This window comes from Spermophilus citellus (genome assembly GCF_964194105.1).
Source record: "Spermophilus citellus genome assembly, chromosome: 5".
NCBI classification, from domain to species: Eukaryota; Metazoa; Chordata; class Mammalia; order Rodentia; family Sciuridae; genus Spermophilus; species Spermophilus citellus.
The window spans coordinates 172,889,910-172,910,093 of NC_138186.1; the positions used below are offsets into that span (position 1 = coordinate 172,889,910).

The following is a 20,184-nucleotide window of genomic DNA, read 5'->3' on the forward strand; positions in this document are numbered from 1 at the left end:
ACTTCCATGAGTACAGATGGACACAGGGCAGACAGTCATGAAATCCACATTAGCCACAGCAGGAAAGGACGAACGACCTAATCGTTCCTAGACAGGAGTACAGAGAAGTCAACTGAGTTTATTTGGACAATGGAATAGCACAGAGCAATCAAAACCATGCACTACATCTACTAACAGGAAGTTCCAGATGCACAGCTTTCCTGGGAGAGGCAGAGGGAAAAGGAAAAAGAAGCCTTCTTCCTCTAATTCAAGTTCTTAAGCTTTCTGAAGCTCATTACCTGAAAGAGTATATATGACAACAATACATCCCGTGTGGCTTTGGGAGTCAAATGAAAACATTGGAGCAACACCTGCCGGTGTGAAATGAGCATTTCAGGGCACACGCCTGGGGAGACCCTGGGCAGAAGCCCAGTTTGTGTGTCTGAGACCTGAAAGAAGACGACATGGCAAAATCCTAGCTAGGCATGCAAGCTGTTGTTAGAGAATTTAACAGTGACCGTTACTAACACTCCAGCCCTGAGAAAGGCGGTCCCCAACACAAGAACTCCAAGGAGAACAAACATCTACTAGGAGCTGGTCAGTTACAAAAGACAAAGGCTCTTGGTGTTTGTCCAGTAATTATCAAGGAATGGAAGGGAGGAAGATGGAGCTCACCTACAAAGAGGAAGAAACAAAACCAACACCACAGGTCAGACTCCAAAGCTGGGCCACAAATCAGCTGCAGGACAAAGCTCATGTCACAATAATGCTCTGAAATCATATTACATATTTTAAACGCCAACTAATATGATAATGCCAATCTAAAATAAATGTTTTAAAAGAAATCTGCAATTTAGTAGCCAAAGAATTCTCAGAATAGATGTAAACCCTGAGGTCTCCCTCCCACCCTCCCTCCCTCCCTCTCTCTCTCTGCCCTGGGAAAAGAAAAATAATGAGTCTCTGCTCTTGTGGCACTTAGAGTATAGCAGACACATGTGAGGACAGATGGAGGTACACAGATGCCCTGGGATGTTGGTGAGAGGGAAAGTACCATTTCACACAGGGAAGCCCAGAAAGTCTAAGGAAGGGACAGTGGACTGGAGCAACACCTGCCCGGGTGAAACGAGCATTCTCAGGGCACACGCCTGGGGAGACCCTGGGCAAAAGCCCAGTTAACGTGTCTGAGAGCTGAAAGAAGACCACATGGTAAGTGCAGAGTGGGAACAGGAGAAGCAGCGTGATAGAGTGTGGGGGGAACACACTGGAGATGGCAGGGCAAGGTATTCTTTGGGTGATACAAAAGCCATCCCCGGGGATTGAGTAGAAAAATGACATGATTTAGCTTAAGATTTAGAAGTATATTTCAGGATGGGAAACAGACTTGGGGCAAAGGTCAAGAACAGAAATAAACAGTAAGATGCCAGGATGTGACAGACAATACAATACAAAGTAAGAGTTTACTGAATAGGCCACATGAGAGATGGGGACAGCTTGGACAAGGGTCAGAAGCCAGAAGCAGAATGTTTAGAAGTGGTTAAATAATAAAACACGGTGGAGGTAGAGCCAGCAGTTTGCTGATAGATTAGACAAAGGCAGGAATCTAGAATAAAACCAGGCAGTCAGTGTGCACACAGGAACGCAGAGGAGAGCCTGGAGCAAGAGCCAAGTGGGCTGATGGGGAAACCTTAAGTCTGCAACGCCGGATGCATCTAAAGCCATCCAGGCTGCATAGAGCTGGGAGGGGCTGAAGTTCAGAGCAGTGACCAGGCTGAGAACTATAAATCTGCAACACATTCATGCTTCTTAGAACGAGGATGAAAGGTCCACTCAGCAGGAAGTCTGGAGAAGACAGTGGGCATGAGAGCAAACCCCAGGGACTCCCCCATGTGGCACAGGACAAGGAGACAGCCCTGGAGGTCCAGGGAGACCGGGCCCTGTGGGTGTGATGAACCGTGCAGGAGTCCAACAGGAGAGCTGAGAAAGGAGGGCTGGTAGCACAGCATATGGGGCCCTGACCAGGGTTCTGGTGAAGTTAGGATTGACCCACCTCGCGCAAAAAGGCAAGTGAAGCCATCCTGAACTGTGGTTTTCACCTTTAAAATTAAACCACTTAAACTGTTAGCAGAGTGAAAACTAATTTTCTCTTTTATCCGTGACAGCTTCACATCAAGTAACCAAATTGGAAAAGCGACAATTGTCTTAACACAGAATCATTTGGCAGAGCCTTGTTTGTACAGTCTCCGGTTTTTTTTGTTTGTTTGTTTTAATCTTGACTTTAGTACCATGCAACTCCCTGCAGTGCCATGGATCAGGTTTCAATATTCCACCCAGAAGGTTCTCCAGGTAGCAAGAAAACAAAATGTCCTGTTTTTTTTTTTCTTTTTAAATACTAAATATCCTTTGTCCATCTATTAGACTGTGTATTTATTATGATATTTGTGGAAATAAACTGAAAATAGTGAATTAGTAGGGCTGAGGATGGGGCTCAGTGGTAGAGTACTCACCTAGCATGCGTGAGGCACTGGCTTCGATTCTCAGCACCACATAAAAAATAATAATAAAATAAAGATATTGTGCCCACCTATAACTAAAAAATAAATATTTTAAAAAAGTGAATTAGCAGGGGTTGGGGTTGTAGCTCAGTGGTAGAGCTCTTGCCTAGCATGTGTGAGACACTGCGTTCAATTCTCAGCACCACATAAAAATAAATAAATAAAATAAAGGTATTGTGTCCATTTAAAAATGTCCATAAAAATATTTTTTTAAAACAGCAAATTAGCAGTTTCAAGTCTTTTGATACCTCAGTGGCAGCCCTGAACCACACATGCTGGGCAGCCTCTAGTGATGGTGGTCCACAATGGGAGCTGAAAGCTTCCCCTCCTAGGGTATCACAGACTGGGTAAGGGCACCGCTTTTGCACTTCCCAGGTCTGATGCTAGAGCAAACAAACCTACTGTACAGCCAGACAGAGAAAAGTAGAGCAATGTAGCTACGGTCAGTATGTAAGACTTCGTAATGATAATAAACAACTGCTACTATATACTATGCTTTCCACTGTTATTTTAGAGTATCTTCCTTCTCCCCCCACCTTTTTTTTTTTTTTTTTTTTTTTTTTGGTGTGTATGTGGGGCGTGGGGGAGCTGGGAATGGAACCTAGGGCCTAGTGCTTGTAGACAACCGTTCTACCACTGAGCTACACCCCCAGCCCTCCTCCTTCCACTTATAAAAAAATAAGATTACAGTAAAACTTGACAGCAGTAGTGGCCTCATCTCCCATTTCCTGTGCCCTCTGATCACACACTTTTCTCTCGGGCTTGATTTGATCTCATGCTGCCCTATTCACCATGGCCTACAGGCAATGGACTACTCTCCTTACACAGATAAGCATGCAGTTGACTTCACCACCCATCTTTGTGTTCATGTAAGCACACTGTCTGATGTTCGTGCCATAAAGCTGCCTAGCATGCACTTCTGAAACGCAGCCCTGTCATGAAGAGGTACACAGCTACATTTACAATCATCAAAGTTCATGGCCTATCTGTGACCTTTTTAAAGCTCATGCTCTGGTTCTGGGAAAATTTTAATTTTATTGTAATATATATGTGTTTGTGAGAAACACACTATGGATATATATGTAGATACACACACACAAGCACACCTCTGTAGTCCATCTTGTGAAACTTCTTAATATAGAAATGAAAAAAAGAAGAAAGAAACACTAAGGTAAAAATAACTTAGTAATTTATAGTTGTACTAAAAAAATCAAGAGTTTGTTTGTTTGTTTGTTTTAAAAGCAAAGCATCTCAACCAGCCAACATTTAAAGGTCTCAGAAACACCTGTCTATAGCCAAGGCTCCTCTGATGCTCATGGTCTACTGGCAATTCTAATAGATCTGAGCCTGGTTTAAGAAGAAAAGACCACCCAAGCTCTGTTGAATCTCACATCTACCAAATGTAAAAGGGGAAAATGGTACAAACCATCAACTCTAACTGCAGCTAGGACATTTAGAATTGCAAAACATTAACTGTTCCCTTGGTCTTTTTAGTTCCAATTCAAAAACCCTAAAAATAAGGAAACCAACCAATAAAAGGCACTTAATAACAAACATACCATAAAATCAGAGAACCAAAATAACCAACTAGGAAAAAGATATCGATTTTTTTTTTAAATTTTACAAATTTATAATAAAAGAATATCCAGACAGAAAGGCAACATGGATGGCAAGGACACTGGTGAACGGCTCTCAGCCCGACAAGGAGAAGGCCCCATGAACCTTGAAACCAGTGCTGGGATGACCACAATCCCACCAGGCATCAGAGTAGAAGACAGATCGACCTTTTAGGTACCAGCGTGGGAATCACCTACCCTCAGACCCAAACTCCACTCCTAAGGCATGCTGTGTGGAACACACAGGACCCTCGCAGCAGCCTCCTCCCCACTCAGTGTTCTGGAGACGCTGGACCGCTCCTCCACAGTTAGGAAATGTTGAGGAATGCAATATGGGGCAGTTATTAAAAGATACAAACTGTATTATGTCCATACATACATTTTCTAATTTATGGGATAATTTCTTCAATATAAAACATGTTGCAAGAAAGTATAACTCCTCTGATACCATTGAAAAATAAAATTCAAATACACACATGTATTAATTTGAGGGTTCAGAATATAACTGGGGAAGACAAATTCTAAAACTTCCTCATAATGGTACTTCTGAAAAACTAGAATTGGAACAAAAGAAGGAGATTTTCAAATTCACAGAATCTGTGAAAAAAATCACAAACTAATCTTAATCCTCATAAATTTTTGTAAAAACAGACTCCCCATGTCACTTGTCACAAAACTTGCCTTCAGCCTCCTTTTCAGAAAAACAGGTATGAGCCTCCAGAAAAGCCTGCTCTTATAAGGCGCAGACCTTTGCTCTTCTGGTGGCAGATGACAAAATTCCCCCAGCAGGGACTCCCTAACTATGGCTGAACATGATCCAGGCAGCATTTTCCCAAGGAATATTCCCAACTGATTGCCAGTCTAAAGCTAAACACCAGTCTTGGATTTTGGCACAGGCAGGCAAATCATCGCCTAGATTGCTTGGCCCAGACTCCATGATGTCAGCAAGAAGACATGGACACAGTGGGATGGAACCCAGTGTGTGAAATCCTGGTGAAGGAGAGAAGTAAGACTTCTACCAACTCCCTGGCAGAATGTCCCACCACCTGAGAATGCAATGAAACTTTAAATTTCGAAGTAAGGATGCACAATGTGAAGTCAACAAATGTTAAGTAAGAATACCATCAGGCAAGATCAGAAACTACCTGCCTCCCTGATCTCAGGACAGTGGCCCCACAGTTAACTGTGGGCCTTTTATATTGAAAGAAGGGGCAGAGGACAGGATCCTAGGATTGCAATCTACCACCAGGAGAAGAGAAAATGGAATCCTCTATAAAGAGAAGGGCCACCACTAATATAAAGCCCCCATCCTCCGTGCCCTCAAAGGACCACTGGCTCTGGCAATCAGAATGTCAAAGTGTCCAAGGAGAACAGCTGGAGCAATGAGGTAGGGCCACACTGAGAAGGGCAGGGGTCACTTGAGTCCAGAGCACATGGGAAAGGCTGGAGTGGAAAGGTTTGTTGAATGAATAATGAGGTACCATAATGTGGCAGTTACAAGACTTAGCAAAAATACTTCCTAAGAAAACACAACAAAACCTGAATGCCTCTAAAGAGAACAGAAAAGCCCAAAGATGGATGAATGGAGGTGGGAAAGAAAGAAAGGAATGAGGAAAGCAGCAAAGTCCCAGAGCAATAGGATCTCAAACAGAAGCACTGGAGAGAATGCTCTTGAAGTAATAGGATCAGAATGTGTTTCCAGAAACAAAAAAAAAAGAAAACTGGCAACTCAAAGTGAATGTTATAGTTGATGCATGCTACCAGAGATGCTCAGGAAGGGATCTCCAAGGTGCCAAAAAGTGGCACTTCAGGGGTCCTGAAGAAACCTTATGGCAACTGGCCCTCTGTGCTGGGAACCCACACCACTTATGCTACCCACTTTGCTGTCCTGGTTGCCAGACAGACTGTCATGGCATTACTGTGCTGATATTTGAGTAACCTGCATCTTAGTTAAAAAGGGCCAAAGCACAAACACTTACCTATGCATTGCATAATTGTCATTTTATGATTAGCTGTTGCTGTTAATCTCTGGGTTTAATTATAAATTAAACTTCATCATAGAAGTGCACGTACGTGTGTGAAGATAAACAGCATGCTTAAGGTTTGGTACTGCCCTTGGTCTCAGACACCTACTGGGGGCCTTGGAATGGATCCCCTGAAGATAACAGGGACGAGTGTACTTTGAGTGTACTTTACCTCCCACAAATAAGTTTCTTCCAGGCTGTTCACTAAGTTCTACTATTCCCATACAAAGAAAAACAGGTCTATCACCAGAGAACTGAGTGTAGGATCTAAAAGGTACAGGAGGCCATTTCCAAACTTGTTCCATATGTCTGAAATTCATCCTTTCTCGTTTGGAAATGACACGTATTTTTTCAATCAATAATAAGGCACTATTAATAATAATCAAGGAATTGTCTCTAAAGATTCTACTAAAATTCAAATGTTATCTGGGGAAAAACTGATAATACATAAAATAAATTTCAGGAAATTAACAAAGCCTTAGCAGAAAAATCAGGGTCTGCAAAAATCACAACTCAAACAAGTTGTGTTTGCTGTTTACTTTTAGGCCTCGATTAGGCAAGGAGGGATGACCATCAAGGAGGACATCCCTGAAAGAAAGCATAAAGGAGCTGGGAGCCACAGGCCAGAGCTTGTAGGGCTCAGTCTCAGCCAAGGCTGCCAAAATGGGTCTGACCCTTCCTTCCTTTCCCAAGGCACAGGAAAGCCATCATGAGACCACCACAACTGCCTCCTGTCTTTACTCAGACTCACACTTCTGTTTGCTATGCACAATAAGAGGTAGCACCACAGTCTGAGTTGGAAAATAAAACAAGGCTCACAGATGTGGCTGCAAAACACAGAATGGCCCAGCTCAAAGTGAGATCAAAGGGAGGGCTGGGGAAAGCCCTCCAGTGAAAATCACACACACGTGCATACACGCATGAGATGTGCATCCAGATGTTCACGAGCATGCCGGCTAAATAAACAGAAGATAGCTTCCATTACATCATACCTGTGCTTCTTCCTGAAAATCAAGTTCTAAACTATTCTATTAATAAATTATTTTCCTATAAAACTTCCAAACACTACTTTCATTGTAGTAAACTTAAATTTTGGAATTTTATTCATACAATGGTTAACAAAAGGTTCTAGAGTCAGACTATCTGGGTTCAAATAATTGCTGCATGGCTTATGAGCTACATACTGTGGAATAAGTCATTTAAACTCCCTGTGCCTAAGACTCTTCATCCAAACATAAGAACAGCAAAAGTGCCCACTCACAGGGCTGCCTCGAGGCCTGGAGGAGGCAGCTCTGCAACACACTACTGCTGCCGCTGACCTCAGCCATGCAGTGTGCACTCCTTGAACTCAAGTTCTGGAGTGGCTGCCAGAATTACTAAGGTGGGTTCCAAATATCGGCTTATGGACAGACACATGGCTGGTCAAAAATCACGACTCAGTCCTGGCTAAATACGCAAACAATTAACCAGGTGCAACATAGACCTAACACTTTATTCCCCACAAATAACATAAAATCAGGAAAGAAAAACCCAGAAGGCAATGAAGAACTTCTTCAGATGGCAGAATACAGGGTAATTTGTTATCTGTGTATGTGTCAGTACTTTCCACAATTCTAAAATATGCACATTTTTAACAACAGAAAAAAAAAAAAACAACAACCTTTAAATATATGACCTTACTACAGGGAAGGAAATGCACTAACTTTTAAGTCCAACCACATTTTCAAGAAATACTTTAAAAAGAGCTACAAAAATAATACCACAAATATATTTAATTTTCTTTCTGATTCACTAATCTTCATTTCACTACTCTTGATATCTCCCAAAATAACTATTTCATGAAGGTAATTAAAAATAATTGTTTATAAACTAAAATCAGCAAGTTTGGCATAAAAATCATGTTAGCTGTACCATGAACTCAACAAGATCACCTTTGCCAAACTTGAATTAAAACCACATTTTTGAACCTTGGAGGCCCTAAACATGAAATGCAGTAAAACCACTGTCCATGGTACTCCTGGCAGGCACCTCCTCTTGAAAAAGCAGGCGCTTAACTGATCTGCAAAGGAATCTTTACAAATCTATATATTCAGCAATCAAGATTCTTTTCCTGTATTTTATTATCCTAATAAATCAAAGGAATATGTTTATTAATGAGCATGTTCCACTAACTGGTTAAAAGCAGCATGTCACCAAAATAACTCAGAAATACTACCTATGATAAGTGAAATGGCAATCTGATAATGTTGAAAATGAACTCACACCAGCCACAATTCCACAACACAGCATACCTGTTACAAAACAAGTCGCCACTGAGTAAAAACAAGTTAATCCTAAGTGCTGTTAACCTTAAATAGAAAGCCACACACTATTTTGAAGTATTAAAATTCCAAATGTGTGTACTGGGTTTTAGAACATAAATATGTCCAAATGTCTCTCAAGTCATAATCTTCAAAACACAATAAAAACAGAAAAAAAAAGACATCCTCATGTAGCCAATGCTGGTGTAACTCAGAGTCTGTGCTTGGGAGAGGGAGGCTAAGGGCAGGCAAGGGCTGACTGTAGCCCACATTAACAATGTAATCACACTAGACAGAATGCTTGAGCCACCACTGTCGGAAAAGCCCTGTAAGAACTAGAAAACTTTCAGAAGGCATGGCTCCAATCTAGTGCTTAGCCAATAGCAAACTGCTTCAGCTAGAATGCGGCTAGCATTCCTGGATAACAAAAGTGTAAATATTTGCATTTTATCACTAACTAAAATTTAAGTAAAAATTAAGTATTTAAAAATATAGAAAATAAACATAGAATGCATAAAATTAATGTGAAGTCTACACTAAGAGTAAACTCTGTTCACATTTTAAATATGACATCTGTTTATGTTATAGTCCTACTTGAAAATGTTATGAATTAGAAATTTACATTTACTTTAGAATTGTTATGTTTTTAAAAATCATTTGTAAAAGCAACCACTACTAAGTATACTAGGGCAGCAGGTCACAAACTCCAGGGGTTTTCTCGCAGGTCATTTGTGAGGAAGAAGGCTGTTCTTGTCATAACACCTGCACAATGCTGGCCTTTCCCATGTGCTACACAGATGGCAGGAGGCAAGGAGGATCACTGGAGTGCCTCAGCATGCATGAGTCAAGGCAGCCACATCAGGGTGGCAGGGACGGAGCACAAATGTACTTTCTACTGCACTGCACCACTTACACTTTAGAAAAAGCTAGTTTTGCTTAAGAATGTCTCTGATAAAACAGAAAAAAATATGGATTTTATTGAACTTTGGAGTACATGCATTCAATGGTCTGTGTGGCCAAGGACGCAAGGAAGCCTCACTTCTGCGGCAAGCCAGTGCCTGTGACATCTACACTAGGAACTGGATAAGGCACTTTTCATGGAACACTGTTTTCTTGAAAGAATGACTGACAAACTACGGTTACCCAAGTTTGGGAGTTCTTCAGACATTTCCTCAAAAATGAACAAAGCAAGCTTATCCCTCTGAGCATTGCCTGACCAGGCTGCCAATTATGAAGTGTTTAAAAACTTGTCCCAGCACTGCTGAGCTTGAGCGCATCCCTATACTCAAGAGCTTCCTGGTGAGCACATTATGGCACTGTCTGAGGGAACCTGTCAACAATCTGCAGACGTGTGTGACAGTGCATTAGTGTTTTCCAAATGATCAACATAGGATGGAGAAGACCATGCACAGGACAAACATCCTTTCCAAGCACAAGATAGACACATGGGTTTAGTGTAGCAGAACACAAGGTCTTCAAAAGAATCTTCTAAAGGAGGATTAGTTACAAAATATTTAAGTTCAAACTAGAAACTTTATTTTGACTGATTCTATGTTCATTACCAGTGACCCTTAAACTTCAAGTTTTTGTCAACATAATTAAGGTAAAAAGCAAAACATGATGTAACCTAAGGACTCACCAAAAGCTTGTGTAACATCACACAGTACATACAGAACAGAAGCTCCCACAGCCTGAGTAAACCCCCTGTACAGCACTGTTCTCAGAGCCTACAGCACTCAACATTATTCAGACAAAATGGACATCCACTGCTCTTTAAAAGACGGCCTCCCAACCCATGACTTTATCCTACAGTGCCTGTGAGGCTATGGAATTTAAAAGCTGGAGTATTCTCAAACAGGTTGCTGCTCCTGTCTTCCTCCTATCAAACACACAGCTCTGGATGGCAAGGGGCGCAAATCTCAGGACAAAGCTGCCAATAGCAGCACACACCACCACCAGACAGTTCCCGCTGGTTCTAAGGAAACCAGGAAATAGGACAGGAGGTCCCCTTGGGAATCACCCCCGAGCCAGGCAAAGGCAGCACACTCAGTGGACAGTCACTCAACGTGGCAGAGGTGAACCTCCCCGACTTTCCTTCAGCAGGACCAGCATGGAACATGGAATACAAATGAGCTGTGATTCTGACCAAAACAAGCCAACTGGACCCCTCCTAAGCAACCAAACACCCAAACAACAATGAGAAAGGAGTGGTCCAAGTCCTCCTCAGCTGAAGTCAGGCACTCCCAGGGGTGCGTCAGGAGGTGAGGCACAGTGTTTCTACTGGACGCTGGCAGAGAAAGACTCAACAGGAACTCGTCCTTATGGTCTGATTCCGCCCTACCAGAAAGGAAGTCAGCTTCAAAAACACAGAAAACAGCTGAATACTCGGTGAAAATGGCTGGTCCCTCTGCCTGGGTCAGTTGGGCCGAGTAAACTTTGGGCAGCTTGAAAGTACAGGAAAGACACAGTTCCAGCAGCTCAGTCCTGTTCACACCTGGAGCCAGTGGAGAAGACCCCAATTTACACTGCTGTCCTGGTGCAAACACCAACAGTCACAGAGCACTCCAAACAGTCCTCCTAACTCCAGTGCAGTGACATCTATTCAACCTGAAAATATAACAATGTGATCAAGTGCAACAAAAATGCTCTTATTTTCTATAATTTCTACAATATTCTTTAATGTTACATTTCACGCAAGCAAAAGTACAGAAATTTTGACTATTTTCCAGCCATAGTAAACCACTCAATTTCAGTTTCTCTAAATGTTTTCATTCCTGAAATGCACTTATGAACATGTACACATGAGACCCCATATTCTGTGACTTTGGAATCACTAACACTGGGGAAACTTACCCTGCTTCATGTGTGAGCCGCCTTTCTAGTGCTTATTCTCACTTTGTCAAAGTATGCTTACTCCTTAGATTATAATGTGGTTTGATTAACTATCTGTATCAAAATGAGCAAGTTTTTAGATTTTTACTGTGGCAGAATAAGCCTAACCAGACAACATGGGATAGGAAGACACATGTCCCCTGCCACCTCGCAGCCTGTTCAAACCCTCCTGTGAACTCCAAAACACCTGGGACCAATAGGTCCCAGACTTTTGGATTTCAGACTTCTCAAGTTTTTGTAACATTTGCAAGTTACAGACCTCTTAGGGAGGGGACCTGAATCTTTGCATGAACTTCAAATTTTTCTTACACACAGCCTGCAGATAACTGTATACAATATTTTTATTGTGCCTATGTTTTGACTGTAACCTTCACATGAGGTCAGATGTGGAATATTCCAATTGTGGCATCTTGTTGGTGTTAAAAAAATTTTTTTATTTGGAGGATTTCAGACTTTGGAGGTTGGGGTACAATTTTGCTAGAAATGTTAAGAAAGATCTGCTCATGAAAAAAGATGGAAGACAGATGTGGTGGCACACACCTGTAATCTTAGACTCAGGAGGCTGAGGCAGAAGAATCCCAAGCTTGAGACCAGACTGGGTAACTTAGAGCAATCCTGTCTCAAAGAAAATAGAAAAAGGGTTGGGTGATATGTGAGGACTAGCATGTGTGAGGCCTGGGTTCAATCCCCACCATAGTAAAAAGCAAAAAAAAGTCCAGATTTGACAAGATGTACACACCTGCAACAACTTCTATAGGTGAGGACCCTGGATGGAAGGCCACCAGTGGCCTGCCTTTCAGGCCTTGCTGGCATGTTAGTGTTAGAACTTGTGGGATGTGGCACTTTGCTCAGCATCTGACTCACAAGCATAAATTTGGTCAGAAAATCCTTGATCCCTGTCCCTGGCATCTCCAGGGTGAACAAGCACATCCTACATACCATTAGCAAGGAAACTAACCTAAGGTAGAAATAATTTTCAACTAATGAGTCAGTTTAGTTTTATGTTCAACAAGGGCTACTTGCATGTCCATTTTATTTATAGTAAAGAAAAATAGGTATATATCAAAATAATTGCTATTCATTAGCATTTTCTGACATTACATCAAAGTTCAAGTCTAGCAACACTGTTTATAAACAAATAATCCTATGCCTCCAGAATAGCCACTGCCTAATAATGATGCTTTACATACACAATTGCTCAATTAAATTCCTAATGACATAAATCTGACTCTTAAGAATTCTTCTTAAGCTTCCCACTAATTTAGTGATATTGTGCCTATATTTTTCAATATGAAAGACCACTTCTACTACTCCTGATATGCTGCTACTTCTAGTTATTTAATCACAATAGAAAGTCTATAAAAAGTTTATAGCTACAACATTTACATTCCATTAGGTCAACAAATTGCATAAAATAAATTTCATTAGCAGAAGGATAGCAAATCGAAACTGATCTAGATGTAGTTTCAACTTAAAGGTATCTAAAAAATAGACAATAGCTGTACCTCAGATACTCATATAAAACTTAGCCCATTATTACAGGAAATAAAGATTTTAAAAGGTTATAACCACTACTGAGGTTCAATTTACAAAAAGAAAGAAAGAAAGAAAAAGAACAGAGATGCCGATGCATACTAAAAACCCATCAGAGGCAACCACCTACTTCATCATACATTAGCCCCCAGAAAAAGGAAACGGGGCTTTCAGCAGTGCCAAAGCTTAAAGATACAACTGCCATTATCAAAACAGTTTAGTTGCATGATAAAGCATAGTTAGAACCAAAGTATTAGTCTGGAATGCCGTAGCTTCACTGTGTTATGCAATCAGCTCCTTACCTGAAGACTCCCTGCTCCACCTCTGCTCACAAACCAAAGTTATTTTTTACATGCATTTTTGAGTAAATATAAATCACCACATTATTTTTCAAGATGAATCAAGGTATTAAATGAAACACACACATCTTCTATGAGGGCAGAAAAAAGGCAATGAACTCAATAAACAATAAACAAATGAATATAAAAAATATCTCATGAAGCTAAATGGTCAATTACCTAGCATAGGTTTTGCATGTAGGTGTAACCTTTACAGAAGATGAAGAATAAGATACGTAAACATGAATCTTTATAGACAAAAGGCAATTTTCACTAAATTTTTAAAAAGCGTTAAGTCCCATGTTTTGTCAGGAATACAAGTACACACAAAGGAAGTCATATTCAGTACTCTTCCACAAATTGTTATTGAGCCCCTACCATGCAACAGACAGAATAACTTTTCAAGAACAAAACTCTGAAGTGTTTGCCTTCAGGTAATGAGGGATGAAGACTCGTCTCTGGCTATCCAGACAACTATGGTGAGTTAAACCCACAGGAGGACCTAAGGGTGACCAGAGAACCCTATCCCAAGGAGGCACTCTGCCTTGGAAAGCACTGGGGACCCCCTAAAGAAGCAAAGGAAGGACAGGAGAGGACTAAAGAGCTTCAATGAACTCTAATTTTCCACAGTACTCACAACGTTAATTCAGCTAAACACCAATCCCCTGGTGATGAAATGTCCGCACCATCAACCCTCATTTCACAAACACCAACAGAATGAGATTCCCATTTTTGGAAGCTCTCTTTTTACACACAATGTGAATGTTAAGGAAAAGCAAGTTTAACCACAATGATTTTAAAATATATCTTAATCTTCTTAAAAAATAAATGTAATCCAAAGAACCATGTTAATTATCTTCCTAAACATAGAAACTTCAGAATTATCATGGTTATCAAAGCTCACCAATCACAGATAATTAAAGCAGTTATAAAATTTGATAAGACACTGATCACTGTACCAAAAAAGGCAAGAAAAAGCAAAAAACTCATGCTCATTCACATTCATAAAAAAATTACCCAACAAAATAAATGCAAGGCTTAAATTTTGTTTGTACAAGTGAACCTCTACAGTGGATTTGTTCAGCATCAACTGAATATCTAGTAAGGACTAATGTGTCATTTATGTTCTTGTAGAAAGCTAAGACATTCAATTTGTAATGGCCAAATGGAGTAAAAATAATCATTAGATAGTAAAAAAATTCATATACACTCTGATAAGGCAGACTGAAACCACTATCCTTAAAAATACTGCTTTAGAGAATTATTAAGTTACATACACCGCAAAAAAAAAAATAGTTATGTAAAGCTTAACTTCTAAGACAAGAACAAACAGAAAAGCATGCAAAGGTTCTCTACAAAACAGAATAGGAAGTGTGAGCTAGCCATACACAATGACAGTGCTCAGAAAAAATAACATGGACTTGTTTTTTTTGGGGGGGTGTATTGGGGACTGAACCCAGGGGCACTTTACCACTGAGCCACATCCCCAGCCCTTTTAACTTTTTATTAAAAAGTTAAGTTTAACTAAGTTGCTGAAGGCTAAGTTGCTGAAGGCCTTGCTAAATTGCTGAGGTAGATTTTGAACTCCTGACCCTCCTGCCTCAGCCTCCAAGCCACTGGGGTTACAGTTGTGGCCACTGGGCCCAGCAACATGGACATTTGTTAAAAACAATTCACTATATAAGGCTTTCAAATGCGATTTTGAAGAATCTCTTCTAAAAACAGAAAGGTTCAGATTTAAGAGGTGAGGAAACACTAGTATGAAATATACAATCTTTTTTAAAAAGTCCTTCAATTTTTGCTCTGTAAACACAGCAACTTTTCACCTCCAGAATGACAGAAGAAAGATTTCCAAATGACAAGCCAATTTTATTTTAATAAGTACTCATATCTCTAGGAAAATGAGAATGTTTCAAATTAATACTTAAAAGTAGAATTTCATTAAATTAATTAACTACATTTCTGGCTTGGGATTTTTTTTTAAATGTCAACTGAATCTAAAAGACAAAGAATAAGTTGAATACTCTAATACCCAACTGAAAAAAAGATTTTTCCCCCAACTAAACTTGAGAAATCTCTAAAAAAAAAACAATTAAAAATAGATTAAAACAAAAACAAAAACAAAATGATTATGTACCAAGACAATATTTTACATCCAAATATTCTTATCCTATCACAAAAAAAGAACTCATTATTCCCGAAAAACATAATCCTTAAATTAAATTACTACAAAAGTTGTGCTAGAAGTCTATGAATGAACACTTCACTACATAGTAAATTTGCTTACTAGAAGCTAACTCATAAACTCACCACAGAAGATGAGTTGTGAGTCAGGTATAAGCTAACATCAGTGCTCAGACTGGTAACCTGAACCTAACAGTTTATATCAGCATTGGGATTGAGGATTGTGAGTGGCTCTAACCATCTCAAGGGTGCTCAGAGGCAAAATGAACAGAGGAAGAGCAGCCTCCCACCACAAGCAAATCAGGACCCCAAAACGCAGAGTCAAATTTTTCTCAACATTACAAGCTGAGATTTAATGATAAAGAGATTAAATTTCACTAGAACGTTCATATCTACCAAGGGTGTTTTGGTGCCAGAAAGCTAGCAAATAAATATTGTTAGTTTTAAATCACCTACAACAAACCAAAACCAGATGCTATTAAACAAGGTCCTGAACAGGCACGAATCCAGAGTGTCAGGTCGCACAGTGGAAGTGTGCACAGCTAACACTCAAGGACATACATTCTAATGGCCCTGTGCCCTCACAGGAGGACCCTCCTGGCCACCTCTGGCTTCCCTGATGGACTGGGCCTCAAACATTTTTTTTGCAAAACCGGGCACAACTCTTTCAGCAGCTCTGCTATAAACAACTGCCAATGCACCAGACCAAGGGTGACTGACTTCCTCCCGCCTGGGAGCCGGGATGCCTGGCACCCTGCTGCGCCCTGGCCGGCGGCGGGTGCCTTGGCGCCCAGCCAGAGGGGTCGGACACAACTCTGGACATCAGTCTCTCGCCGGGGTGGGCACCTCACGCTCCAGACCCCCCAAGCGAGTACCAGCCCGTCACGTGCTCTCCGAGTGACCGTATTCCATGTCCCCACACTTCCAAGACGCCATGAGAAAAACAAGAGGCGGCCGGGACCAAACGTCCAGTGCGGTCGGCATCCCCTGGGGACACAAGACCCACAGAGTGGCCCACCAAGCACGACAGGGCGACCTGGGGTACAAGGGAAAGAGCAGGTGGGGTCCAGGGCACGGGGTTCAGCTATCTAGGGGCCCAGGAGCACCAGGGAACCACGGGACACAGGTGGGTGACCAGGTGGGGGAGACAGGTGAGCAGCCAGAAAGCACAGGTGTGTGGCCAGGTGGGGTCCCAAGGACACAGGTGTGTGGTCAGGTAGGGTCCCTGGGGGCGCAGGTGAGCAGCCAGGTGAGGTCCCCAGGGACACAGCAGGGCAGCCAGGAGAAGGCCTGAGGCACGAGGGGCTGGCCAGGTGGGGTCCAGGGCGCACAGGCGAGTGGCTGGGGCTGGTCAGGGGAGGCCTGAGGCACAGGAGAGCAGCCAGGTGGGGACCGGCGGCTCAGGCGACGAGCCGCGGAGGCCGGAAGCAGAGGGGGCGGCCAGGTGCGACCCCGGGGGACATGGGTGGGGGCGGCCAAGGGCAGGCCCGGCGCACAGGTGGGCGGCCAGCGGGGCCCGGAGGCCCAGGCGAGCGGCCGGGCAGCCCGGGCACAGGTGGCGCGGCCTGCGGACCCAGCGCGGGACCCGCCCGGGCCGGCGGGGCGGGGGCGCGGGCCGAGGCGGGGCGCGGGGACGGGGACGGGGACGCGGCGGCAGGGACCCTCCGGCGCCGCCGCGGCGCGGCGCCCACCTCGGTCGGCTGGCTGATCTCGAACAGGTCCAGCCGGTTGGCGTTCCAGTGGTGGATGATGTCGGCCAGCTTCCGCCGCTCCTCGTCGCGGCCGCCCGCCGACATGGTGGGCCGCGCTGCTGCCGGGCCCGCGGCCGGCACCCAGGCCGCTCTGCGCCGCGCCCTCCTCCCGGCCCGGCCCGCGTCCGGCCCGCGCCGCCTCAGCCCGCGCCTCAGCCCGGCCGGTGCGCCGCGGCCGCCCCGCCCGCCGCCGCCGTGCGCGCCCGCCGTGCGCGCGCCCGCGCCCCGGCCGCGCGCCCGCCGCCCTCCGGGCCGCGCCGCTAGGTGCTGCGGGCCGCGCGGCCGGGCCGTGCGCGCGCCCCAGCAGGTCGGGCGCCGCCCCCGGGGCGGCTGCGGGTGGCGCCGGCGCTGCGGCCGCCCCTCGGGGGCTCGCGGGAAGCCCGGGCAGCGCGGGGCGTGCGTCCGCCGGGCGGCGGCGCGGCCGGGAGCGCGCGGGAGTCCGACGCTCGGGGACGCCGCGCGCGGGCTCGGCGAGCTCAGGACAGGTGTCCTCCGGCCGCCCTGGCCGCGGGGAGGCGGCTGCGGACGGGCCCGCGCCGCGCCTGACAAAGGCGCTCACCTGGGAAACGCCCCCGCCGGCGGGGATGGCGGCGGCGCGCGGCGGAGCCTCGGTCGGTGTCCCTCGCCCCTCCCGACGGGAGGTGGTCCCCCGCCCACCGGCCCTCCGCCGCGGAGGAAGCGGTCCCGCCCGCCCGGCTTTGTCTCGCCGCGGCCCGGCGTCCTGCAGCCGCGCGGCGCGGAGGCCCGCGGGAAGCGCACCTCGCCCGGCGCCGCCCTCGCCCCGCGCCCCGCGCCCCGCGCCCCGCTGCCCGCGGACCCGGGTTCCACGGCGGCGAGCGGCACGGCCTGCGGAGCCCGCCGCCGCACAGGCCGGCTCCAGATGGGGACTGCTTGGCCCAAGTATCGGAACTGGCGGTTCCTGAGGTCCCCAGGACGGGTGGTAGGGGAAAGTGAGCCAGACTGCACGCTTTCTGCCCCTAGGGTTTTGTGATTAAAAAATAAACAAGTAACCCTCCTATGTGGGCATGTATGCGTGTGTGTGGACACGGATGAAGGTGTGAAATGCCCCCTGTGCCGTCCGGGGACACAGGAGGCTCCAAAGCAGTGCTATCTGTTATTCTTTTTTATTTATCAAAATCGCCATTTGTATGCTGTAGGAGAGGTACATAGATATCTGACTACGCTCAGCGGAAACCACCCAGCACTAGCGCATTGACAAAGGCCTAAAAGCAACTAGAAAGCCACAGATTGCCTGAGATTCTTACACCTCCAAGACTCAGACATGTAGGCCATGACGGTTTCCAGGTGGGCACATTCTCCCACTAAGTGTCGTTGTACAAAACCCCATGAAGACATTCTGAACCATATGCTAATTTTGATATTCACAAAAATGAAAAGATGCGATATCCATCTTCTATTTTCCGTGCATTGCTGAGTTCTGATATGTTTAAGAATTGTATTGAAATGACGTTCAAGAAATACTACATATAAAAAGCATGAGGGATTTATTATTAACCCTATCTGGAAGAAAAACTGATATTTTAAAGTAAAAGACTGGACTGAAGCTAAACAAAGTTGTACTGCATGAGGGTAAAAGTAGTTTACAACTCTAAGTCCGTTTAAGTTTCCACTCTATATTTAACTCTTGGTTTTCCCTTTTTAAAGTATTAAATTGTTTTTAATTACACTATTAAAAAAGTAAGACCCTGTCAGCACTGATGCATGGGAACAAATACCTAAGAACAAACAAGGAAAGATATTATAAAATATCCACTTATTAAAATGCTTTAAAATGTTTTCTTAAATTATATATATATATATATATATATATATATATATATATATATATGGCATTATGAAGACCAGGTTCTAACACCAACCAACTGTAATAAACCTTTTCCTGCCTCAGTTTACACAGACTCTAGAATATAAGAAGTACCAGGAAAAAGATTAAAACATCTAAGGAAAACAAATGATACAAACATACCAACAATATTTGATGACCAATAGTTCACTTAATTTTCTAGACACTAATCTCAGTAAGTTAATCAAATTTTTAAATGTTTCAGTCTTATAATTGCATAAATCATCTTAAGTCCTTTTAATAAATGTATCGCTTCGGAGGATGGTCTTTCCCAGAAAGTGAAAAAAAAAGATGTAATAAAAATACAGACAATGGATTTTATAGCCTACGTGTAGTGGCTCTGCATAGAAAGTTAAGCTGGTTAGTTAACCTAGAAAGTTAAATAACTAAGCTCCCCTTGCCTAGCCCATGGTTAGAAGGTCAGTGGGGTGCAGTGAATTTTTTAGACAAGAAGAGAAAAAAAATTGTAGAGGACAAGTTTCCATTAAGAATCTACTAGTTTACTTGAAAAATGGAGAGGTATATCTTTCAACTCTATTTTCTTCATTATAGTCCCATTTTTCTGGTATTTGGTCAAATTTTAGGTCACCTGACAGAATTTCCAAGAAGCAAGTTTTTACAGAGTAATGATATAAGTGGCTTTTAAAATACAAATCTAGGGCTGGGGATGTGGCTCAAGCGGTAGCGCGCTCGCCTGGCATGCGTGCAGCCCGGGTTCGATCCTCAGCACCACATACCAACAAAGATGTTGTGTCCGCCGAGAACCGAAAAGTAAATATTAAAAATTCTCTCTCTCTCTCTCTCTCCCCTCTCTCACTCTCTCTTTTAAAAAAAAAATACAAATTTAATCTTACTTGTTTAAACAAAAATTAATCTTACCAACTCGGAAAGACATCTGTGGTTAAATGTGTTCACTGGCACTTTGTAACCTAAGATGATGCTGGTGAAAATTTTAAAAGCTCCATCTTATAGACATAAGTTGATTTGCTGAAAGGAAATAAACCTCTTTCGTGGGAAGTTATTAAAAGGGAAATTACATCTTGTAAAAATTAGTCACTAACCTTTTAATGTGTTAGAGAATGACTTTGTATTGTTTTATGCAATATTATGTGACGACGTTAAGTTAAAATGTGCTTGTATTTTTCCTGATA

At 43.6% G+C, this 20,184-nt stretch overlaps 1 protein-coding gene across 16 annotated transcripts in view; it reads right to left on the bottom strand.

Annotated features, from left to right (window-relative positions):
• Nucleotides 1-17,356, bottom strand: part of AFDN (afadin, adherens junction formation factor) — a 126,416-nt gene extending 109,060 nt beyond the window's left edge. For 9 of the 16 annotated variants that reach the window (XM_081294048.1, XM_081294052.1, XM_081294046.1 and 6 more), the window contains exon 1: nucleotides 17,110-17,355. In XM_081294048.1, coding sequence (XP_081150174.1) covers nucleotides 17,110-17,214 — 105 coding nt within the window. In that variant the 5' untranslated portion in view covers nucleotides 17,215-17,355. Of the gene's footprint in view, nucleotides 1-17,109 lie in introns of all 16 variants that reach the window. The other 7 variants (XM_081294057.1, XM_081294045.1, XM_081294058.1 and 4 more) reach the window with 3 other exon arrangements.
• Between the last annotated feature and the right edge of the window lie 2,828 nt (nucleotides 17,357-20,184).